General features: G+C 37.4%; 2 protein-coding genes across 2 annotated transcripts in view; both read right to left on the reverse strand.

Annotated features, from left to right (window-relative positions):
* Window positions 1–15,453, reverse strand: part of LOC147507094 (uncharacterized) — a 40,314-nt gene extending 24,861 nt beyond the window's left edge. Inside the window, exons 1-4 of the mRNA XM_086599649.1 lie at window positions 15,125–15,453; window positions 15,002–15,047; window positions 10,756–10,845; window positions 10,003–10,061 (exon numbers count right to left, since the gene is read on the reverse strand). Of these exons, the coding sequence (XP_086455775.1) occupies window positions 10,003–10,061; window positions 10,756–10,845; window positions 15,002–15,047; window positions 15,125–15,282 (353 nt within the window). The 5' untranslated portion in view covers window positions 15,283–15,453. The remainder of the gene's footprint in view (window positions 1–10,002; window positions 10,062–10,755; window positions 10,846–15,001; window positions 15,048–15,124) is intronic.
* Window positions 15,454–15,490: 37 nt separating this feature from the next.
* LOC147507096 ((S)-coclaurine N-methyltransferase-like) lies at window positions 15,491–17,636 on the reverse strand. The gene is made up of 8 exons (XM_086599827.1): window positions 17,375–17,636; window positions 17,143–17,251; window positions 16,795–17,019; window positions 16,612–16,711; window positions 16,398–16,508; window positions 16,068–16,157; window positions 15,906–15,964; window positions 15,491–15,806 (listed from the first exon to the last, which is right to left on the reverse strand). Exons 1-8 carry the CDS (start codon window positions 17,562–17,564, stop codon window positions 15,611–15,613), a joined length of 1,080 nt encoding a protein of 359 aa, XP_086455953.1. The 5' UTR covers window positions 17,565–17,636; the 3' UTR covers window positions 15,491–15,610.
* Window positions 17,637–18,912: the final 1,276 nt, after the last annotated feature.

Here is an 18,912-nt window from a genome sequence, read left to right on the forward strand (position 1 = left end):
GAGAGAGGGAGGAGGGCGTGGAGAGTGGAGAGGGAGAGAAAGACGAAGACGAAGAGAAGAAAAATGAGGGCGTGAAGAGTAGAAAGGGAGACAGAGAAGAAAAATGAGGACAAACAGAAACCAACCAAATTACATTTTGAGTAAGAACCGTCCAAACTCCAAACCAAGAGGTTGAAGATATAATTGAAAAAAAATCACCACCCAAAAGACTTGAGAAAGAATTTAATGACTTGAGAAAGAATTTAATGAATGATTAATTTGGGCTGAGGTTAAAACATATCTCTAGGTGGGTTTAAAGAATTTAATGAATGATTAATAGGTTCAATTTTAAGCTTGGATTAGACAGTGATTTGGTTCCAGATTAGCCATCCATTGAACCGATATTAAACCCCAAACTGATAGGATGACATTTTAGTATTTATGATTAATTTTGTACAAATATTAGAAATTGTGTGATTAAAATTAATTTATACTAGAATAATTGCATAGCAGAGGGGGCGTGAGCGTAGCAAGGGAGGAGATGAGAGGAGGAAGATGAAGGAGGGAGATGAAGAGAAGAGAAGGAGATGAGAGGAGGAAAATGAAGGAAGGAGATAAAGAGGAAATTAGGAGATGAGAAGAGCAGGAGATGAAGGGGGAGAAGAGAGAGAGACTATTAAAAGGGGAGAGGGGGACACAGACAGGACAACAACCAAGACACATTTTAACGCCCTAAAAAAAAAAAGTTAACTCTAAACGTTCGCGATACGCCACTTGATAATCTAAGATTCGATTGAATTTATAGTTTTTGGTTTGGATCGGCCGATTCCGGTGGTAATATATCTTCTTGTGGATTCTCGTTTGGTTTTGGATGCACTACAATGCTATCGAAGTTTTGTTTTTGAATTCGGCTACACTATTATTTTTTTTGGTTCGGAAAGCAAGTCCAATGGAGGGCTATATGGGTTTCTAAAGGCAAATATAGCACCCCAACCACAAAATGTCATTTCAATGGGTCGCTAAAAAGGTATTAAATTTGGAAGTAGTCAAAAACCGACCAAAGTTAAAACCTTCACTAGCAGTCGGTAATAAGTTAGGAGATGGACGACATAGTTTATGTCGTCCCAGGTTTGAGAACAGCCTGACGGCGAACCGTGTCCGTCTCATTCAAAAAATTTCAAAATAATAGACGGACGCGAAACTATGTCGTCGTATCATTTAGCACTTCAAAACAAAAATAATGATTGGATTGGTTTTGATTTTGGGGTGCCAAATTTGCAAGCTAAAGTTAAAAGGCCTATGTGACACCTTTAGCGCCCCCAATTTAGCGACTCTCCATTAGACTTGCTCTCGGTGATGCAAAATCCAAAATCCAACCCAAACCGCATAACACATCAGTTCTTACAAAACTCAAAAGACAACCTTGTGGTGCTTAAAGCCTCAAGCTACACTCCTTTGTCACACCATTATCAATTTTGCTACCACTAGAGTTGGCAAAATTGATCGATTGCTTTTTGCAGGATTTCAATGAATGCAACCGATTTGATGCCCACCTAAGATCATCTTTAATGGTAAGACCTCTTGAGCACCAAACACTAAAATTTTGAAAAATGTGGTTTTTTCTTCTTTAATGGTGAGACCTTTTGAATACCAAACCAAAAAAACACCAAACCAAACACCAAATCGGCTGGAATTTGGTGTTAGTTTTGGTGCTGAACCAAATGCACAACGCAAAGATTTCAACATCAAGGCGACTTTTCCCAACACCTCTATCAGGCGACTTTCCCAACACCAATAGCGGACGTGGGCAAAACACTTTTTCATTTCTAGACAAAACAAGCCTCTATTGTGGGTTTTTCTCTGATCGGTGTTCAAAGCAAATGCGGTTGGGCTTTATTTAGCGCGGTTTTGGAAATATCACGATGTACATTTGGTGCTCACTCTTTAATGTTTCCACTGAAGTTGTTTGGTGTTTATTTGGTTTGATGTTAGTTTGCTAAAAAAAAATTGCTATTTTTCAAGTCTCACCATATCATTAAAGATGCTCTTAGAAATTTGTAGTTGAGCTGGTACACAGTTGTTCATAAAATTATACATTTTATACAATGGTACACCTCTAAAGATGCTTTTAGAAATCTATAGTTGAGCTAGTACACAATTGTTGATAAAATTATACATTTTATACAATGGTACACCTCTAAAGATGCTCTTAGAATTCTGTAGTTGAGGTGGTACACAGTTGTTCATAAAATTATACATTTTATACAATGGCACACGGTGACATTTTTTAAAGTAATTATTACCATGCTTTTTTTTTTCCGATAAACCGCGATGTTCATTTCATATATAGAACCTTATAACCATAAAGGAACAAAGTTTGAATCCACCATACACTTTGGAAAATATGTCATAGGTAGCTGGTGGATTGCCCACTGAGCTAACTGATGAGCATCAATATTTACAGTCCTACTCAACCAACTAAACATAACAGACTATAGATTACTTAAGTGTTTTGTTACAGCAAAATGAAGTGCGCTCAAATTCCACCTACATCCTCCCCATTGAAAGCCCTGAATGATCTCTTCATAATCTCCTTGGATCACAAACTTGTATCTACCTGTAGCAAGCCGAAAAAAATAGCTACCTCACTCGCCACCATCTCGCTTCTTCTTCGTGGCCTTTAGCTTTGAAAATCCTAAACGATTGCTCCCCACTATCTCTCCTACATCATTCCAAGCCATACATCCAAAGACTTGGCGCATCCAGTGTCCCCTGCGGAAAGGCAAAGATCAAACCGTAAAAGGATGCCATAATTTGGTATTACTGGAAACAAATCATTTAAAGCATTTATTCTTATATAGTTAATAGGAGGATTAGGGAGCTTTCTCTCAGAAGTTTTGCAAAGCAACTTTTGTGGACAAAGGGAACACTTCCTCGAGAGTCGTGCTATCTTTGGGGACCTTGTGCTCGAACTTTGTTTCATTCCGAAGCTTCCCAAATATGGTAAAGCATAACACGCCTGATGGGCTCGAAGCTTGGTTGATATGTTCCTCTCCACTGGAGCACCACAACACAAACTGGTCCACCCAAGTTCTGATAGTATACCCACTATCAAGTTGTATTCGAAAACGAAGGTCTGATCCAAACCAAACATTTCTGATCCAATCACATCCAAGAAAAAGATGTATATCGGATTCCATGGTATTCCAACAGAAAAGACATGCAAAATCTCTGTGCAAATTCCTCTCCATAAGTAAGTCCCCCATAAGCAGTGCTCTTTTATAAACTTTCCAAAGGAACAGTTGTATATGAGCTGGGAGACTTGATTTCAAAATGTTTGAGATAGTTCTTTGGCTAAAACTGGAGGACTGCCCTTCCCAAGTCATTTGGGTTAAGTACTTATAGGCAGTCTTCACAGTAAAAACCCATTTACCATCCCCAGACCAAATTATCTTGTCTTTTTGGTCCCCAATTGGCCTCACCACAACCTCTTGGATGTTTTGACTGATGAGAGGTGGGAACAGATGGTTCAGCTTTTCAATATCCCATCCATTGTCTCTGGCAAGGAACAAGTCAGCCACATGAGCATGTTCAAGTTCTAGGTGATCAACTCCCAGTTCTTGAAGTGTGATAGGTCTACCAGCTTTTGTTGTTTATTAACTAGTATTTGCCTGTGCCGTATGGCATAATGATACATACGCTTTGGCCTCTAACGCCAGACCGCCCTCGATTACAAATCTTTGTCGCCCGGACGTGCATCCGCCATCCCGACGGTGATAGCCGCGCTTCTCGCACCCCAACGCAAACCGCCTGGCATGTGACGACATAGATACGCTGCCTTTCGGGCGCCCCCGGCGATGCATCCGCCCAGATTACATGATGATACGCCGCGCATTCAAGGCCCCAACGCATTATCATCCCCCACTATACGACACAGATATGCGCGCCTTCAAGACTTCGACGCTTCTTTCCCCGCACTTAAAAACTTTAACCAAAACCCGACTATAAAAACTCCAATCGAAACCCATTAGAAGCCCGACAAAAAAGCCCAACCGAAGTCCACTAAAAGTCCACCAAGATTTGTCGACTTCAAGAATGATACAACACTCTTGTTCCATACTATTAAACAACTCATACCTCATAAGCCCTGGATTCGCTACCTCATAAGCTAGATCCAAAGTTTAGGAGGTAGTGTTGGATGTCCAAAGACCACCCTTCTTTGTTATATAGATTGTCAATTTGACTTTGTTTTGGACTCTTCCAAGATATGGAAAATCATAGAGCTCTTAATAACATACATTATTTACTATTAGACCCCTCATTGAGTTCCTCGTACAAGCATCGAGATGTCCGTCGGAGTCCGTGGATCAGCACTTGTTTTACAAAAAATGTGGAATGTGTATTTACAAAGAGTCCTAATTTGTGGACAAGTCCGTCCACAAACGCCAGCTTCTTATTGGTTAACAATATTTTTGGGCAGTTTTAACAGCTTTTTGGGCAAAGACTCCACCAATCACTGGGGCTATCGTTTTTGTGGACAAAGAAACGGTTGCTTGTCCACAAACATATTTCCATTTACAAAAGTTTTTGGGTGTGGGAAAAGTTTTTGGTGGGACTATGGGTCTTATGGGAGGCGATTTCTTACTCTAACGGTCTAACCCCAAGTCCAACCAACAAAAACTTTGTTTCATTTCCTCACGATTTTTGTTCTATTATCTAAAGGACCCCAATTTGTTTTGGGCAGATTCAAAAAAAAAACAATTATTACAAGTGTGTTATTGGTTTCAAAAAATCTAAAAAAAAAACAATTATTACAAATATGTCATTGCTCCAAAAAAAGTTGGATTCGAAAACCCCAAACTTAAACGACCGACTTAAGTCGTTTGACTAAGTCCCAAATGATCCTTGGCCACTACCGTTTGGGATTTAGTCCAACGATGTTTGCCCACCGGTCAAGAGCCCAAAAACGTGTAATTTTATATTTTTGAAGTCCAAATCTAAAACGACATGGCCATACCGTTTGGACTTTGACCCGAGTCAAAAACGATGTGGCCATGTCATTGGGGATTTTTTTTCTAAGTTCAAATCCCACATGGCCACATCGTTTTGACTCACCCAAAACGGTGTGGCCATGTCGCTTGGGATTTGGATTTTGAAAAAATATAAAGTTCTCGCTTTTTTAGGCTCTTGACGGTGTGGGCACATCGTTGGACTAAGTCCCAAACGGTGTGGCCAAGTCGCTTGGGATTCTAGTCCAAACGCATCTAACCGGGTCGCTTAAGTTTGGGATTTTCGAATCCAATTTTTGTGACCAATGGCATACTTGTAATAATTGTTTTTTTAGATTTTTGAGACTAATGGCACACTTGTAATAATCGTCTTTTTTTTAGAATCTGCCCAACACAAATTGGGGTCGTCACAAGAATAAATACCTTTTTTTTTTTCAAGAGAATTTGTGAGCTCATTGACCGTCTTAATTCGGACTGACCGATGGGGAGGGTAGGTTCTGGGAATTAGATTATTTGATAGCCATAGTTGACAAATGTAAATGTTTGCCCCTTTTTATAACACTATGTAAATTTTATTTTATATATTTACTAGTACAATAATAATAACAATAATAATAATAATAATAATAATAATAATAATAATGAATAAAGATTAGAAAGAGATAGGGTAAAGAGGATAAACCCCATTTCCTATTTTCGGGGGTTTTTAAAAAGGAGAAACAAATATATGAGTTGTAATGGAGAAAGAGTTTTACAGAAAGACAGAAAAAAAATAAGAAAAAAAAAATTATTGAGAGAGGAAAATGAAGTTTTTTTGCTGGAGATACTGATAGAGCATATAACCTGTGAGTAGATATTCTTATCTTTCACTGAACCTATATTTTTAAGTCGGTTTAAAAACTTTACTATCTGATTTCTGCTCATTATTTTCTGTTAAATTATTCTTCGGTGCTTATTCAACATACTGTTCGACTTATTCTGCTCACTGTGTTCGACTTAGTCTGCGTACTGTTGAAACAAAGCTATGTGATAAAAAGATGATTATGAATCAATTTTAATTATTTATATACTGTTGATATAAAATTATTAATGTTAAAATTGTTGATTTTGGGTAAACCGATTTTAATGGTTTTGTTTAAACTGTTGGTGGACGTCGGGTTGATTTGGGTTGTGGTTTGAATTGGATATATATGGTGACTGCTGGGTTGGTGATTGTGTGAGTGTATTGGGTTGAGTGTGTTGGGTTGAGTGGATACCGTCGAGTGGGCGGTTGAAGCTCCAAAGGTTATTAATGGCGGTCGTGATCGAATTTTTGAGGAGTGATGGAATTGAATTTGGTTAGTGGCAATGAGTTGGGTTTTTGAGGGGGGTCAAAACTGAATGGTTTTGGTGTGGTGGGGAGTGAGAGTTGTGGTGGTGAATTCGGTGGTGGAGTGAGCTAGGGGTGGGAATTTGGCCCTAACGACCCTAACCCGACCTTAACCAAGCCCTAGTTATAGTTTTACATTTTCACTATAAATACAAGTACCATAATTGTCCAACTCTTTGTTAAATATTTTAAATTAAAATAACATTGTCCTTTATAATTTATTACTTACACCCAAAGATACTTCCAATAACTTGTCGTATATAACAAAAACTTGTCAACCTATCTAGCAGCCATGAAGAACAATGAGCACTAGCATAATAAAAAAAATAAGACTTTATTCCTTTGATCATCAAATCAAAGTCTAGAACTTATTATTCTCAATTTATTTTCCCACTTACTTCTTATAAATTATATTTTTATTCACATCCAAGCCAAGTCTAGAACTAAAGATTTCCGTCCACACCATTAAAGCGAAATACATAACATACATTTGTAACATAGAAACCAAAAAAACAATTTTTGTCTGAAAAATGGCATTTGTAAAATGAAAAAAAATATATAGGCCCGGCCCTAAAACCCGACCCTAAAGCCTTTAAAGAGGGCTTAGGGTAAGGTCAGGGCTTGAGATTTAGACTTGTGACCCGGCCCGACCCGACCCTTGCTGACTTTAGGGCCGGGCCAACCCGACCTTAATATCTAAAGGGCTTTTAAATGTTTAGAGCCGGGCTAGCCCGACTCGGCCCATTGCCCACCCCTAGAGTGAGCTGGTGAGGAAGAAGAAGGAGGTGGTGGCGATTCTATTTTTTTTTTGTTGGGCTTGGGCCGAAATCAGACTTGTGGGCTTGAGTTTGTTTTTGCTTTTGGGCCTAAGTTTTGTTGAGTTGGGCCTGATCAGTTTTTGTGTGGACCAGGTCTGTTGAGTTTGAGTGGACTAGATTCTATTAATTTAGATGGGCTTTGGGTTAGAGTTTGTTTTTGAGCCGAATCTGTGCCTGATTTGGAATCGAGTTTTTACCTAGTTAGGGTCAGCTTCAAACTCTCGGAAAAACATGAAAAGTGAGTTTTCTTAGTCTTCTTTCCAATCCAATTGGCCTCGTCGCATTCCGAGGTCTGTGGTGGTAGATATGATGTCTGGAAGTTTGACTGGCAGAAAACAGTGCATCAGAAATCAGTTTCTGCGCACTGTGTTCAAGCCTAGTTTTCAAATATTTAGAATGAGATTAAGTATTTTTGTAAAACATATGAAAGTAAGTTCTGTATGTTAGCTTTTCAACGTAAAAAGCCTAGATGCATTTGGACACTTGTGGAAAGCGTTGTGTCCTTCAGAAGATGGTCCATCAGAAATCTAATTTGATGAAAATTAGGATTTTTACCGTTTTCAACCTAAGTTTTCTTCTAGATGGGCTGAGGTTGGGATTTCGAGTTCTACATGAAAAAGTATGTCTACATACCCTAGTTTCTAAATAATTAAGTTACATGTCATTTGGATGAATACAAGAAAAAACTATAGCATTGACAAGTTGGCTAGAAAACCTATCGTGTTATCCTTTATATGCATGAGCCTATTTTGGAAAATATGTATAGTAATGAACTAAAAGTCTCTTAAAATCTTCTTGGGTGTTTTATATAGTGTTTGTAGCATACTTTTAGACTGTGGTTTTATTTGGAACCGTCATGGTTCATAAGATTTTTTTTTTAGAATAAAAAATAGAGAAATATCCATTTGTGAGCTTTTGGATTTAAAGATTCATAGTGTATCTCTGGGTATGAAACTTTGCGTATATGATTGTGGGAGTATTTGAAACTTATTGTATGTGATTCTATATAGTATAAATTGTTGTTTTCCTTAAAGGTACATACAAGGATGTTGATATTTATCGGTTAAGAGTTACGTAAGGCTTGATTCTAATTTTAAAGAATTGGATACGTAGGCAGCCTTATGTACAAGTGCAATCACTATATTAGTTATTAGTTATTAGTTATTGTGACAACTATATGTGTACAATATTAGTACTTAATTGTGTACATGATTGTGGTTGTTTAATTAAAATGTATTTATGAGGCATTTGATTAACATGTTACTCATAATTGAGAATTTTGATATCTATGATGTATATAATTGATAATGAAGTAAGTTGATTGGTTATTATGTTGGGAATATTTAGTAATGATTCTATTGCTTGAGATGATGTTTAGTTATGATAAAAATATTATAATAAATGAAAATTCTTGAGTGTTGAAATCCGGTGTAAAAGTGTCCGGTGAAAATTTAATGTATTGCTCACATTTTTAGATCTCTCCACGCCTATTTGATGAAAAGAAATGAAATAAAATGTTTATGACTAATCATGTCATGTGAAAAAGCTGCCTTAGAGAGGAACTAAGGCATTCGCCTTGCGGGTTGGCTGTATTCCTTGAATGTACGGGAATATAGATTTGTATTCCTTGAATGTGGCGGGAATGACCTAAGGTATTCATTGAATGTGCCATGAATGACATGTTAGTTTTATGATGGGTATTCCTTGAATGTGGCGGGAATGACCTAAAGTATTCATTGAATGTGCCACAAATGACCTGTTAGTATTATGATGGGTATTCTTTGAATGTGGCAAGAATGACCCAATGTATTCATTGAATGTGCCATGAATGACATGATATTTTGTTACGCCCAAAAGAGGCTTTGTGATTATGTGTATGGAAAGCCCAGAGACGACTGTGACTCACAAGTTACGAGTTGACAAGATGAAAATATGTTTCCTCGAGGCGATATCCCCGCTTGGGACATATGTCTTGTAGTGGTACTCGGTGTGAGTGAGGCACACAGATATGTGTGATTTGACAAATGTGTGAAGTGCAAATCGTGGAGTAGGAACTAAATGTTGGTCGGGCTGTATCTTTTAATAAATGAGTCAACGAGATAATTAATAAACAAAGTAAAATATTGATTTTACGTGTGATAGAGTTATTGCATATGAATATTTATATATTATGATATACATAATTTTTTATGAGAAATATATACGTGGTTTGTGTGAGTTGATACTCACAAGGGATAAATGTACTCCTTGGTTGTGATATTTTCTCTGTTCTTATAAGTAGACGAGTTGTTTAAGTAAAATATTAGCTTTATGTATGAGTGAGTTATTGGATATGATTGGTTGTGTATTATTATATGATACATATAATTTCTTACGAAAGAATGTGACATGAATGTTAATATTGGTGATATATATTATGTCAGATTGTGTATTCTCATGGTTGTTGTGAGAATGAAGTAGAGGTATAAATTAAATGTTTATGTTTGGGAAACCTAATTTTGTTTTGCAGGAGAGTAGGACTTTCCATCTATTCTTCATCATTGTTATATCCACAAAGCTCGATTCCAGATAAACAAAATCCTCTCCAGTAGTTGATCAATTTCACTGCTTCTTCAGCACTGCCGATTAAGGTCTCAAAAATTGGTTTTATGGCATCAATGTTTGCATCTAGTCTCTTCAGCCATTTCTCACTGTAATATATCATATTAATCCATATCCACTTTATCATAGTCATGGATATATAACTATATAAGAAAAATTGATGAAAGAAAATGAGAACTAAATGGTTTGTCTTTTGATATTAGATAAATTGGAATGTGCCACTTACTTGGTACGTGAATAATGCTTCCCACTAAGAGTCCAATGGTTGACAACCGAAACATCATCCTGAGAAACAATTACAAAGCGATTAAGAATGCAATGCATATCGACAGGGTAAATTTTAATTTTCATCGTCTTTCTTGTGTCACACATCGAGACGTGTTCAAGAATAAATGAGTGAACACATCAACTCTTGCCATATTGCCCATATACTAGTTGCATTTCATTTTGGGTATGTTTTTGACTTTTTGCTTATGTGAATCCGAGACACTTCGAAAAAAACGTTATATTTTTGCCTTAGAGCAAGTTTAATGGAGGGCTGCTAAACTTTTGCCACACATGATTTTTACCTTACCCGGCTAAATACGACAGACCAAAACTTGAATTTCATTCTAATCGTTCTTTTGTGTTTTGAAGTGCTAAATGGATACGGACGGCATAGTTTCTGCTGTTCGTGGGAAACTTTTTATGGTAGCTGCTAGATAAGGCTACATATTTTACCCGATTTTTCACACTAGCCAAATTTAGGAGCCTTTTAGCAGCCCCATTAGAATGACATATTGGTTTTTGGGGTGCTATATGACTTTTAGCAACCCATATATAGCACCCCATTGGACTTCCTCTCAACCTTGCTCTAAAATGTTTCTGTGAAGTAATTAATGATCAATTGGGAATGGAGTTGTGATCAACTGTAGGCCCATCAAATGCCACACTTGTCTTTCACAACATAATTGTTAAACATCATATATGAGGAGCTCACCTGGAAGTACAAAAGAAATGAGGTTGATGGTATAATTACAGTTCCAGCAGGAAAAACATATTCAATAAACCAGTCATCTTCATCGAGAGGCTATAATCGCAGAACATATGAGGATTAGGAGGCCAAGCAGGCTAATAGTATGGATTCCCAAAAAAAAAAGAAGAAAAAAAACTCTAAACTTTGAGGTACAAGGGTCAAACAAGTTTTGGTGTGCCTCATAGTGGTATGCAAAAGTCTTGTGGCATACATGCTTTATAAACAGTATAGTTGCTAACACTTAAAAAAATAGAACCTAATAGCATATGGGATACCACATGACTTAGTCTTTAGACTTATCATTAGAGTTAGTTACGGAGTAGAAGTTGTTATTCATGTATATCTTTTGATATAAACTAGTTTTATATAAATAAAACATGTCTCTTAGTCTAACCTCACGTTGAGGAAGACACAAACCCATTCTTTGAGTATTTCATATGGTATCGGAGCAACTTTAATATTTCATCTCTTTTATCAAATTTTATTTTTATTCTTTACTCTAGTTCTTAGTCATGGCAAATAGGGATGAAGTTTTAGTTGGTGTCACCGACAATCAAAGAAGCAATGATGCGTTCTTCGTTCATCATTCTGACAATCTTTTGTTGTAAACCAGTTTTATATAAATAAAACATGTCTCTTAGTCTAACCTCACGTTGAGGAAGACACAAACCCATTCTCTGAGTATTTCACATGGTATCGGAGCAACTTTAATATCTCATATCTTTTATCAATTTTTTTTTCCTCTATTCTAGTTCTTAGTCATGGCAAATAGGGATGAAGTTTTAGTTGGTGTCGCCGACAATCAAGGAAGCAATGATGCGTTCTTCGTTCATCATTCTGACAATCCTACGACAGTTCTAGTATCTCCACCACTCTCCGGTGATAACTATGGTACTTGAATTGCGGTAATAACCATGGCATTCGAAAGCAAAAAAATAAGCTTGGATTTGTGGATGGTACTATTCAGAAACCAACTATTGCTACAGAGTTGCGTAAATGGGAGCGATGCAATGATTTGGTAAGTAGTTGGATTCTTAATTCAGTTTCTTTTGACATTCGGACTAGCATCCTCTATTCAGATTTAGCCAATGAAATTTGGGCAGATCTGCGAAAACGTTAGTCATCTCAGTCTAATGCACCGAAAAAGTTTCATCTAAAGCAATCCCAATTTGCACTGAAGCAAGAGGATTTGTCGGTTTCTACATATTTCACCAAGTTGAAATCGATATGGGATGAGTTAAACTCGATAGCAATTGTACTGCCTTGTACTTGTGGGCATGGTCAAGCTTTTTCTGAGATTCTCCAACAAGATAGGGGCATGGGCATGGAGTTTCTACAGGGCTTACATGATTGTTTTGCACCGATTCGTAGTCAAATACTACTGAATCATCCATTTCCTCTAGTTACGAAATTATGTGCTCAGGTTTATAATGATCACAATGGGGACGTGGAACGATTATTACGTCGATTCTCCTAGTCTACTAATGAATGGTGAACCACTCATTACTTCTCCTCAACTGGTCCACACCACATGTATTGATACTTCACCATCTCTTCCATCCCCTCCGCCACAAGCTACTTAACGGTTTATTCGAAGTCGGATCCTTCCATACGTCTCAAAGATCATTATTGTGCGGTTGCCACTCATGATTTTTCACTTTGTTCGACTGACTCGACGAAGACAGGTATCTCATATCCCTTAGCTAACTATATTTCTTATTTGAAATGTTCACCTACACATTGAGCTTTTCTTTCTAGTATAACATCAGTAGTGGAACCTAAATCTTTTTCAGAGGCCATGAGATCGCCTTAACGGCCTGATGCAATGGCCAAAGAGATTGCAACCCTTGAACAGAATCACACTTGGTCCCTTGTACCTTTGCCATCTCATAAAGTTCCTATTGGATGTAGATGGGTGTTTAAAATCATGTTTCGATCTGATGGGTCTATTGAGCGCTTTAAGGCGCGTTTAGTTGCAAAGGGGTATACATAGGTTGAAGGAGTGGATTTTCATGATACTTTTGCACCTGTTGCTAAGTTTGTAAATGTACGAGCTTTGTTTTCTATTGCCTCTATCAAAGTATGGCCTCTCCATCAGGTTAGATGTTAATAATGCCTTCTTGCAAGGGAATCTCAACGAAGAAGTCTATATGCAATTACCACCGGGTTTTCTAGATAGAGAAAGCAATTAGTATGCAAGTTAAATAAGTCGATCTATATGGCTTAAAGCAAGCTTCTCGCATTGGTTTTGCTTTCGCTTTTCCTATGCAATTTTTCAACAAGGCTTTACACAATCTCACGCAGATTATTCTCTATTTTTAAGAAGTCTTCTACGTTTTCACATTTTTTGTTCTCGTCTATGTCGACAATATAATAATTACAGGTAATGATGTTGTTGATATTCACAAACTCAAGCAATTCCTAGAGCACGAGTTTTCGATTAAAGATCTTGGTCGACTTCAATACTTTCTCGGCATTGAGGTCTCACGTTCCCAACAGGGTATATATATTTTTATGTCAAAGGAAATATGTCATTAATATTTTGAAATTTTTTGGAGTCACAAGAGCTCGGGGTTCTGCCTTTTCCATGGAACAAAAGTTTCGTCTCAGTTATACAGATGGGACAATACTTCCTGATCCAACCACATACCGCCGTCTCATTGAGCCCCTTATATACCTTATGGTTACGAGGCCAGATATTGTATATGTGGTGAATACTCTCAGTCAATTTATGTCAGCTCCTCACTCTTCTCATATGGATGTCGCTATTCGGGTACTACACTATCTCAAAGGTTCAATTGGTCAAGGCATATTGTTACCCTCATCTAGTAATCTTCATCTTACTGGTTTTTGTGATTCCGACTGGGCTGGATGTCCCATGACCGTTCTACAACTGGATATTGTACGTTTCTTGGTTCTAGTCCTCTTTCTTGGAAAACCAAAAAGCAACTTACAATCTCTAGATCAACAGTGAAGCTGAATATCGTGCATTAGCAAGCTTGGTTTGTGAATTGCAATGGTTGAAATATCTTCTTCAAGATCTCGGCATTCCACACTCAGCTCCCATATCAATTTATTGTGATAATAAAGCTGCTCTTCACATTGCCGAAAATCCTATTTTTCACGAACGCACTAAGCATATAGAGTTGGACTGCTACTTTGTTAGTGAAAAAAATCAGTCCAAGCTCATTGCGCCTCATTACATCTTTTCGTTGAATCAACTTGCTGACATCTTCACCAAGCCACTTGGTTCGATTTCCTTTCATCGCCTGGTTCGCAAGTTGGGAATTCTAGATATTCATGCTCCAACTTGAGAGGGAGTAATAGCATGTGGGATACCACATGACTTAGTCTTTAGACTTATCATTAGAGTTAGTTAGGGCATCTCCAATGGAGAGTGGAAAAATCCACCTCCACATAGGCGCCATTAGGATTATACACTCTAGAGAAATCCCAAATTCATAAAGTGTATATTTACTATTTGTGGCTATTCCAATGGTAGGTGGAGGCAAATGTGTAAAAATAGATAGCAACGGACTTAAACTGTCACAGCCCATTCAAAATAATGTAAAATAACGGATTTGGTCCATCGCAAAAGCTTAAAACAAATAGTGGTCCACTTTCAAACGTCATTCAAAGCAATGTCCGTGTTTTTAACAATTTTAAATCACTGAGCGACGGACTTAGACCGTCGCAAACAGAAAAATAAAGCTTCAGACGTGTGTTGAAGTGACGTCCGAGTTTTTAAGTTAAACAAACGTTATTTTAAGTGACGTCCGGGCTTTTTATTAACTAATAGCGAGAGGGGGAATTCCTCACCCTCTCTATTAGCTAATACACTATTATCTACGGTATATATAGCACCCTATTGGAGAGAGTTTTTTTATATTTGGGGTGCAAAATTTCCACTCTATACGGTTTACACCCCCCATTGGAGATGCCCTTATGGAGTAGAAGTTGTTATTCATGTATATCTTTTGCTGTAAACCAGTTTTATATAAATAAAACATGTTTCTTAGTCTAACCTCACGTTGAGGAAGACACAAACCCATTCTCTGAGTATTTCACAGAACCATAGCAATTAAAGACACTTGGAAACTAGAACTTACACTTAATTGTCTCTATTAGAGCTTGGGTTTAACTTCAAAAATTGTCACTTAACACTTTATCAACAGAGTTAAGAAAAAAAGGAAGAAAGAAAGAAACATACCACAAGAACTGCTTCCACACAAGTCCTCAACCCATGAGTAGCATAACTATCACAAGCCCATCAACTAAAACCAATTAAAAAACATATGGACATTCATTAAAATACAAGGAAAGAAGAACTTACTTAGCTTTCATTCTCTGTGCATGTTCAGCTTGAGTTTCATCTTTGATATTAAGTGATTGCTTGGAACCAAAGTAGTAGTTACTTAATGGGTATATGTTCACTGTACTTGTGTTTCTGTTACTTTGTTCTGTTGATGAATCCATTTCTCGGTCACTCATTTTTTTATTAACACTCAAAGAAGCACAAAAACAGAGAGAAAGAAAAGAAGAAAGACAAAGGTGACGTTCTTTCACAAACAGATAGTAAGTTTTAGTGGACTCGGGTTGGGCCCCCAACTTTTAGTGTTACCCATTTCTGGGTATCCAATGTTCAGGGTGCAGTGTGCAGTGTGCAGTGTGCAGTGTGCAGTCAATAGAACACAGAACATGACTTGCAAATTGCAATCCATTCTTCACCATTGTTATTACAAATTAAAATGTGCATCATGAAAATTTATTGCAAAGTTGCATATGCATGCCATTTCCTGAAGGTACCAATTTATATTGTTCACTTCTTCTTGAAGAGTACATGAGATGTCATCCATTCTTCACCATTGTTGTATCCAAAAAGTTCTATTCCAAATAAACAAAATATTCTCCAGAAGTTAATCATCTTCAAAGCCTCCTCGTCATTGCCTGTTAAGGACTTAAACATTTGCTTTATAGCAGCAACATTTGCATCTAATCTCTTCAACCACTCTCCACTGTTACAAAACACGAGATATATCAAATAAGATGAACATAAACGTTATATATATTACATTGCAACAAATTAATATATAATTCAAGGCATTGGCACTTACTGGGTTTGCGAAAAATGATTTCCATTAAGAATCCAATGATTTACAACTGAAACATCATTCTGTGAGAAAAATTAGTGAAAATCAATCCAAAATATTCCTACTTGTGTCAATAAACCTTTCCATTTATGAAAATCGATTTTTAAGCAACAAAGATAAGTTCACCTGAAAGTACAGAAGGAATGAGGCAGATGGAAAAATTATTGTCTCAGCAGGAAATATATATTCTGTGAACCAATCATCTTCATCTAGAGCCTACAAACACAATGTAATAAGTCATATCATAGTCATAACTCATAAGGTACCTTGTCTTAGTACTAGACAACAAAATTTTTAATCACAGTTGAAAATGTAATCTGTCCTCATTAAGGATGGCTAATCTTACATATTAGCAATTCTACGAATGGCGAAGACAGGGGACATCAAAAAACAAGTCTTGATATAGGCACAATTATCATATGAGCATATTGAGATTCATATGTCTTGATGATGTACCTTATACTGGTAAGCTAGAGTCTTGTGGCATACATGATCAACAAATAGAAGCCCGTCTTCTGCCATCCACTTTGAGATCTTTTTAAGTAAGAGTTTGTAGTTCTTCATGTGCTAATAAATAAGCAAAAAGAGAAAGATCATATAAGCTTACTTCATAACCAGGAATCACTCAATTTCAAGTATTCAACTCTTAAGACATTCTGGTTATAAACACCTCAAATAATCCGATAGCTAGTATTCGATCGGAAGTATCATCCATTTCGTATGTTGTTATGTCTGCCAAGATGACCTCCACATTCACCAAGTTACGAGTCCTAACAAACAAACTCGGTGTTCAAATATCTTGATGAGCTACAACAATCTTAATATGTTGAAAAGTTATGTGTATTAGGCTTACCTGCATTGCTCGTCAATGTACTCTTTCTGCGAGATGGAATTAGTAATTGCTTTAACCTGACATTGTTTGTATTTCTGAGCAACAAATAGAGTAATAGCTCCTTGTCCACACCCAAGATCCATAACACTATTACCATCTTTAATTTGAGCTCTCTCACAATACAAGTCCAACATTGCAATTTCAGCATCATCTAATGTTATTGAATCATCCTGGAAGTAGCAACAACTAGACGAAATTGTATATAATTCAGTACTAATAAGTTCATAAACAGAACTAAATAGTAATAGTAGAAGGAATCTCAAAGGATCAGAATCCACATTCTCAATAATAGAGAAATGATGAACACACCTTCCTTTAATAGTGCTTCCGAATATGATCTTGAGGAAAGACATAGGCGGCTCATATAGTTGAGAATCCAAAGTTTCAACCTCATTTGCAATTTTCATATGCTGCAGTGCTGCAGTTGAGACATAAAATGAAGAGTGACTTAAAGAAGTATTAGGCCTGCGTTATGGTTAAGGGGTCTCTTAATCATCTTTATAACTAATGTTAATTTATGACGGATGTGATGGGGACTTACAGAGAACCAACTTGAGGACTTCAGCTACTTGTTCTTCACAAGTAGATTTATAACCCCATTGAAGACGTTTTGCCAATTCAATCCTTATAAGCTGTTTAATGTCGTCATAAGGAAGAAGCCCAAGTTCCAACTTCTTTAACAGCTCCCTTGTAGCTGCCTTCTTTGGTTGGTTAGCTTCTTCCACATCCATTACAGAGAATTTGAGAAGACTGTTTTTTTTGGTTAAGTACTAAGGCTGAGTCGAAGTATTTTATTCTTGCAAAAGTGGAGTGAGAACCGGCGGAAATAACTCTCTATCTGCATGTTACCCCCATATATAAAGAGTGGTTCTGAGGTACATTTTACGCCACTTGATTTGGCACTATTTGTAAACATTCAAATTCAAGAAATGGGCCTCAGGAATCGGGTCGGGTAGATTTAATCCGACCCCGACCCAATTACATGAATACATCGGGTTCGTGTATTTTCATATCCGTTTATATATTCAGGTCGGGTTCGATTCGGGTTTGATATTTTTTTTTTTTTTTTTTAAGTGGAAATTTTATTAATAAAGATAACGAAGTTTTATTAAATAGTTAGGACAAGCTGCAACAAGTCGCTACCGCAAGTCCTTTTGGATGGCAAATCCTATTCTCCTAAATACAAACTCGTTGAACCAATTTGTCATTACATTGTAGTCCATAATAACTTCAGAATCTCTTAAGGAGCTCAACAGATCATTGTTGTGCCAAGAAACCAAAGATGTCAAACCGAAAGGAATGAAACAATCTTTGGTTAGCTCTACAAGCCTCTTCTTCGTGTTTCTCAATTTTCCTACCGCTTTATATTAGTCGCTTCTCCCACCTCAAAGACTCCATTCCTAAGCCCTACTAATGGAGAGGCTCTAGTTACATCAACACATGCATGCCTCCCCTCGCAATTAAATCGTAGATCAATACATCCGCAGTCGGCGTCGATCTCCCTCATTCGGATCGGTGAGAAAATTCACAGAGCCTCCTTCTTCAATTGCATCTCACCCTCCAAAATGCATCACATAAAATATCTCCGACATGAACATGTCGGTATTTGAAGCCCGAGAAATATCTACAATGTCTTTGATGGTCCCCAAAAGTATCTAGTCCGCTTTTTTACACACATGGCATAGACCACCATCCGAGTACAAAGGAATCATGAGACGGCATCGAAAATAGAACGATACTCTACAAATGACATCGCTACCGCCCAAGTCCCCATCGGAATAGCAAGTAGGAAATCCTTTGCATGTTCTCGATCAGAAGCATCCAACGACCGCTTCGACGAAAGCAGATAACACAAACTCCCTCTCAAGACCAAAGAACAATCTTACCATAGAACGCCCGCCAAAACTTTTTGTGGTTTGAGGGGACGGTAGCACTCATACCATAGAACCCGAGGTCAAAATCGGGTAGAGAGAGACTCAATGCATCGCTAGCAACATCAAGAATCTCATCCAAAGGTACCGGGCCACAACTCCTAAGAATGTGGTTATGAAGCTCGGTCCGAAATGGAGGCCACAAAGG

Source organism: Coptis chinensis, chromosome 3 (assembly GCF_015680905.1).
Source record: "Coptis chinensis isolate HL-2020 chromosome 3, ASM1568090v1, whole genome shotgun sequence".
Taxonomy (NCBI): Eukaryota; Viridiplantae; Streptophyta; class Magnoliopsida; order Ranunculales; family Ranunculaceae; genus Coptis; species Coptis chinensis.